Source organism: Myripristis murdjan, chromosome 7 (assembly GCF_902150065.1).
Source record: "Myripristis murdjan chromosome 7, fMyrMur1.1, whole genome shotgun sequence".
NCBI lineage: Eukaryota > Metazoa > Chordata > Actinopteri > Holocentriformes > Holocentridae > Myripristis > Myripristis murdjan.
In genome coordinates, this window is record NC_043986.1 from 10,143,569 (window position 1) to 10,149,568 (window position 6,000).

General features: G+C 39.3%; 1 protein-coding gene and 1 long non-coding RNA gene across 2 annotated transcripts in view; both read left to right on the forward strand.

Moving 5' to 3' along the window:
* The window catches only part of LOC115362499 (uncharacterized), a 28,275-nt gene extending 22,589 nt beyond the window's left edge, over positions 1 to 5,686 (forward strand). Inside the window, exons 4-5 of the mRNA XM_030056453.1 lie at positions 5,147 to 5,278; positions 5,403 to 5,686. Of these exons, the coding sequence (XP_029912313.1) occupies positions 5,147 to 5,278; positions 5,403 to 5,686 (416 nt within the window). The remainder of the gene's footprint in view (positions 1 to 5,146; positions 5,279 to 5,402) is intronic.
* On the forward strand, positions 3,390 to 4,152 carry LOC115361842 (uncharacterized). The gene is made up of 3 exons (XR_003928460.1): positions 3,390 to 3,430; positions 3,519 to 3,590; positions 4,088 to 4,152. It is a non-coding gene; the product is annotated as an uncharacterized LOC115361842 (long non-coding RNA).
* Positions 5,687 to 6,000: the final 314 nt, after the last annotated feature.

The following is a 6,000-nucleotide window of genomic DNA, read 5'->3' on the forward strand; positions in this document are numbered from 1 at the left end:
TAAAATCAGGGTCGTCTTTTATGCGGGTCAATATGGTAGGCCTAGTCTAGAAAACTGGCGATTTTTTATTTTTTATTTTATTATTTTATTTTGATTAAATTTGCACTTCCGGGATCTATGAACTACCACCCACATGAAATTGACTTTCAGTGGACAGCGTTTGCGTGGTGGCCATACGACACGGATCCTAATTGACTTTCAGTGGACGCTGTTTCTGTGGTGGCCACACATAATTATAACAGGTTATGTGCCAGGAGCACGCAATGCGTTGTTAAGAGGTTGTGCTCATTTCACGGATTTCTGTGAGATCAGGTTGATTCATTGCAATATTTTTGCACTTAATATCTCACTTGGTGGATTCTCTTTCTATCTGAATTCTTTACAAATTAGGAGCCCCATTCTCTTTGCAGGTAGAATGATAATGCATGGTTTGTTGCGGCTTCTTTTCCAGACTTTCAAAAGCCGCTACTGAGTGGGTCCATGCCTTGCAATCAAAACAAAAGACAGCTGCGAATCCAGCGTCACTTTGGCATTATCGCCATTTATTAAATAATAACAAAAAAAGTCACTTCAGCGGATTAACAAAAGAAAGCAATCAAAACGTTCTGCGTCTGTCCTCTGCAGTCAAAAAACTGTCCAGCTTCCCACTCTCCACTGTCTGCATCTCTACCCAGGTGTCATAAATCACCTCTCCAATCAATGCAGACAGCTGCTCAGACAAACAATAAACAACCAGTTAACTAAACGATCGGACAAATGAACAACCAATTAAATTCTCATAAACACCTGTTTTCAAATAACGTTATAAATAAATGAATTATAAATTAACCATAAATAATTTTGGCCTCAACAATGTTTGTAATTCAAGAGTAAAGTTTTACAAACCCAAAGGTATGGATTCATAGTTCATCATCGATTGCCATAAATCACACTATAAACTAGAAAAATATGTTCATCAGTGTGCTTACCTCAGCCGACACTATGCAATTGTCATATGCCCGAAAGTTAATCAAACCCACTGCCACACTCCCTTTGGCCAATACTTTTGTGAAAAGCTTATTTGTGCTTTCTTGCCACATGACCGACCTTTCCACAAAGTTTCATGATGCTGCCTAAATCTGAAAGCTCCTTGGCCCGTGATCAACCTTTCCATCAGGTTCCATGCAAATCTGTTCAGAGCTTTTTGAGATATCCTGCTCACAAAAACAAACACAAAAAAACAACAAAACAACAAAACAAACAACAAACATAACCACTGTCTAACGACTTTGGCAGACTTAAAATTTTAAATGGACTGAAAACTGTAAGCCTGATCATGTGGATCAGCATGTCCTAATGGAGAGGGTCCATTTTTTAAACTATGACATTTTTATGGCTCCGTGCCAGTGACAAACATGGCCGGAGGCATTATGTTTTCAGATTTTCTGTCCATCCGTCCCATTCTTGTGAATGCGATATCTCAGGAACACCTGGAGAGAATTCCTTCAAATTTGGCACAAATGTCCACAGGGACTCAAGGATGAAATGATTAGGTTTTGGAAGTCAAAGGTCAAAGTTCCAGGTCACAGTGACCTCACAAAACACATATTTGGCCATAACTCAAGAATTCATATGCCACATCCTGGATTCAAATTTCAAGTTTCAAGGGTCAAATTCACTGTAACATCATAATGATCTACAAAAAACCTTTCTGGCCATTATTCAGCACTAATCATGACTTCACTACAAATTCTGACATCAGGGAAAAATGAAATATTCTCAGTTGCAGCTTTCAATGGCATTTCAATGTAAGATTGAATTCCCAAATGTTGTTCATGTGAATAACATTAATGTGATTTTGCACAGTTCAGTTTTATTTTGTCACTTTGGCATCTCTTCAAAGCTTGAGACAAAAGAGCCAAAGATTGCCTTGATTCTGGGGCAGCTAAACTGAGCACCCCTATGAAATATGAAATATCAGGGTCATTTATATGTGAAACAAAGTCAGTCCACACAGTCACCTCAATCCATTTTCAGTGGATCAGATGGAGATTTCACCATGATGACATCTGTAAGAGCAGTCCAAGCACATAACACATATGCATACTTTCTCACCTTTTCTTAAAGATTGGTTTCTGGTGTATCTTGTTTTAAGTCTGCCAAGATTTTTTGTGCTCCAGCCCAACCCTGGAGCACCTCATCCCACACAGGGTTACATATTTTCATGACACTTTCACCAGATCACATGTCAAAGATCAGGCCTGGGAGAACGACACCAGGAAGTTAATGGAGGTTGTCTGACTTATTTATTTGACCAGTTTCCTGATTGCAGTTCAAATGTAGCATGTAACCATTTCCTATCTTGTAACATCTCATTTACAAAAAGTTCCTTTTACCTTGTTCATTGTTCTTCTCCATACTTACTCTGGGTATTGCACTGTCAATCACTGCCTGCTCGATTTTTTTCTCTGTTGATGTTTCCTTGAGTCCAACCTTGTTCTCAATTGACCCTTCTACTTCTTTAAGATACATTGGTGATGAGTTGTAAGCGGCCCCCAAGGCTGGCTGCATGTCTCATACATGGATACTTTAGCAGAGAAGACACTTGGGCTTGATTAGGGGCTGTTGCACTGACAGTTAATGGGAAGAGTTGAGATGGACACTAACTGAAATATATTCATCTGGATGCTGTCTATTTTCTGGCCCATATCTGATAGCTCCACCATGATTTAAGAAATGATAAAAACCTCATCGGTGTGATAAACCAGCTTTACATGGGGATACAATATCAGTGCACACACAATCTACAATCAATTTTCAGTGAAGCGAGAAAAACTGAGCTATCCAAGGGAATTCCACACATGAATGGCATCTCGCAGTGGATATTTTGCATCTTAAATGTCAGTGCTGTTGCTGTTCCAAAACCAGATATAATTACCCATCGCAATTCATTAAGGAAGCAAAAGGAAAAACATACTGTGGGTTTTCTGGTAAATCTCAGTCACCCAAACAGTTAGTGGTTAAGCAAATGTCCAAAACAGGTTGGGGAGAGAACAGCTTGAGCAAAAACTTGCAGAACAAGTGCGCCCTAAGAACTTGGCAGAGAAATACTGACAGAAAAAAAAAAGCCAAACAAAGCTAGACTATATATAGGTTTGGGATTAGCAGCATAAAGGCATGTGCATATTTGCCAGTGTGAGAATGGACATCACCGTGGTTTGTCAGCTGCTGCTGCTGGTCCTCTCTCTGTTCGGAGCTCAGGTTCACTCAGACGAAGGGAACCAAATCGTTCCTCATGGAAAACAGACTGAAACCCAGAGAACTGAACCTGCAAACGCCTCTCATCAGCAACAGACCCGTCCACCTGACATCCATGCTGTGCTGAGAGAAATGAGCACCTTGTTGGCTGAGCAGAAGGTGGAGATGACATACTTGCAGGATGAGAACAAAGGTATAGTAAAATGTCATTTAAATAAAAAAAAGGAGATAGATTTAGCAAATGTTTTGTTCTAAAACATTTTTTTTGGTTTTTGTTTCAGCACAAGCAGCTAAACTGAGAGAATTGGAGGGACAGAAGACTCAGGTGGACGAGATGAAGACACAGCTTCAAGGTACTGTGCCTGGTAATGTTTGAACGAAGCTAGACCATATGTAAGTTTGGGATTAGCAGCCTAAAGACCAAAGATAGCTCACCGTGGGTTGTCAGCAACAGACCTGTCCACCTGACATCCATGCTGCGCTGAGAGAAATGAGTGCCATGTTGGCTGGACAGAAGGTGGAGATGAGATACTTGTAGAATGAGAACAAAGGTCTAATAAAATAATGTCAGCTAATGAAGTAAAGGAAAAGGAAAAGTGACTGTTTTTTGGAATAAGTTCTTAGATCAAGATTGTAATGTGTTTTGTCATTGTGTTGCTTGTTACATCAAAAAAACAACAAAAACAAAAAACAAACAAACAAAAAAAATTATAAACATGCACTGAAACAGTAACCAGGGATAATAAAAGTTGTATTAAAATCAGGCATATAGAGGCTAAGATCCATGGGTTTACCCATGAATTCTTCTCCACTGGTTGGTTAATTTATTAAAGTTGTGTTTTTGTTGCAGCACAAGCAGCAAAACTGAGAGAACTGGAGGGACAGAAGACTCAGGTGGACAGTCTGAAGACACAGCTTCAAGGTACTGAGTGAAGATCAGACGTCATCTCATAACAACAGCGAACAATGACTAAACCGTCATTACAATCAAAATATGTTCAAAAAATAACATGAAAGCTGATGCTCTTAAATGTGCGTGATCTCTGTCCGTGACTTTTCTACACTTCAGTGGAATACAGTGCAAAGTCTGTGATGAGTTTGTTCAAATGTTACTTTATTGTTAATCAGCTGATTTGAACACCTTACGTCTGGTTTAGTTGTAACTATCTCTGTCACTTTGGGACTGATGGAAAGGGAAAACTGATATTATGACAAGCCGAGACGCCTACATCCTGGTTCAGACAGCTGCCATTAACTGCTTTTCATTGTCAAATGTTTCAATAACTGTTTATTTGCAGAGGAATTGGAGGTATTTCACTTTTCTCTTTACATGTTTCTCCTTTTCTTGGTTTCAGCTCAAGGTGTGCAACTTGCCGCCATGACGGCCAGGTCAAACATCACAGAAAACCAGGTGGAGGCTCTAAACAGAGACAGGCAGGGTAGGACTGAAAATCACACTATCAGCATAATATCTGGAACATTCTCTCCAAAATTAAGATACACATCATTTTAAAAATGTTACCCTCCTAAACATTGCAGATGGAAAAAACAAACAAACAAACAAACACAAAAAAAAAAGTTATCAAGGATGTAGCATGCTCTTGGTATACAAAATGATGTGAACACATTTACTAAATCATATGCATTTCACATTTGACAATTATGAAATGATTTCAGTTTAGCTGTTTTTTGTCATTGTGGCAGCCACACTAACAGGATTACATGTCTCTCTCTCTCTCTCTCTCTCTCTCTCTCTCTCTCTCTCTCTCTCACTCTCTCTCTCTCTCTCTCACTCTCTCTCTCTCTCACTCACTCTCTCTCTCTCTCTCACTCACTCTCTCTCTCTCTCACTCACTCTCTCTCTCTCTCTCTCTCTCTCTCTCTCTCTCTCTCTCTGTCTCTCTCTCAGTCAAACGGGTGGCTTTCTCAGCCTCTCTTCTGGCTTCAGGCTCTGGAACTCTTGGGCCATTTAACACAGACACCCCTCTGGTCTTCAGATACGTCATCACTAACATCGGGAATGCCTACAACCCAAACACAGGTATTCTACAAATTTCAGAAATAAAAGTGATTTTTAGCCACTGTGATGCCAAACACCTGCTTGTTGTTTGGCAGGAGCTGCATCAGTCCACTCTCCATTTAAAAATGTCAAAATTGTTCTGCAGGTCTTTTCATCGCACCAGTGAGAGGTGTTTACCACTTCGAGTTCTACGTGGGTGCATATGGACATCGTTCACATGGCTCGAGTGCTATCTTGGTCAAAAATGGACAACAGATATTTATTGCATTTGAACATCAAACATCCGGCTATGGGACTTCCTCTAATGGCGCTTCACTGCTTCTAGAAGTTGGAGATGTTGTGTTTGTGCGTTTCTGGCAAAGCACAAAAATATATGATGATCAAAATCACCGCAGCACCTTCAGTGGTCATCTGCTGTTCACCATGTGAGAGGAAGCAGTATATTTGTTTGTTTATTTGTTTTTTTAATCATATTTTAAGTTAGACATGAATTATTGATGATATCTTAATTCTACTCAATTCTTATGATTCTTTAATTCATAGAACTTAGAGTGTCTTGACATGGCATTATGTCAGTATTCTTGTGGAGTTTCTAATAATAAGTTCATATTTTGTTCATGATTCCTTCACATTTTGCAGCTTTGCATTTATGGTAATTACACTGGCAAAAATAAATTATATGATAATTTTTGACAAAAAAGACATCCAAAAATCATTTCCTCTGCTCAATTGAAATATAATGA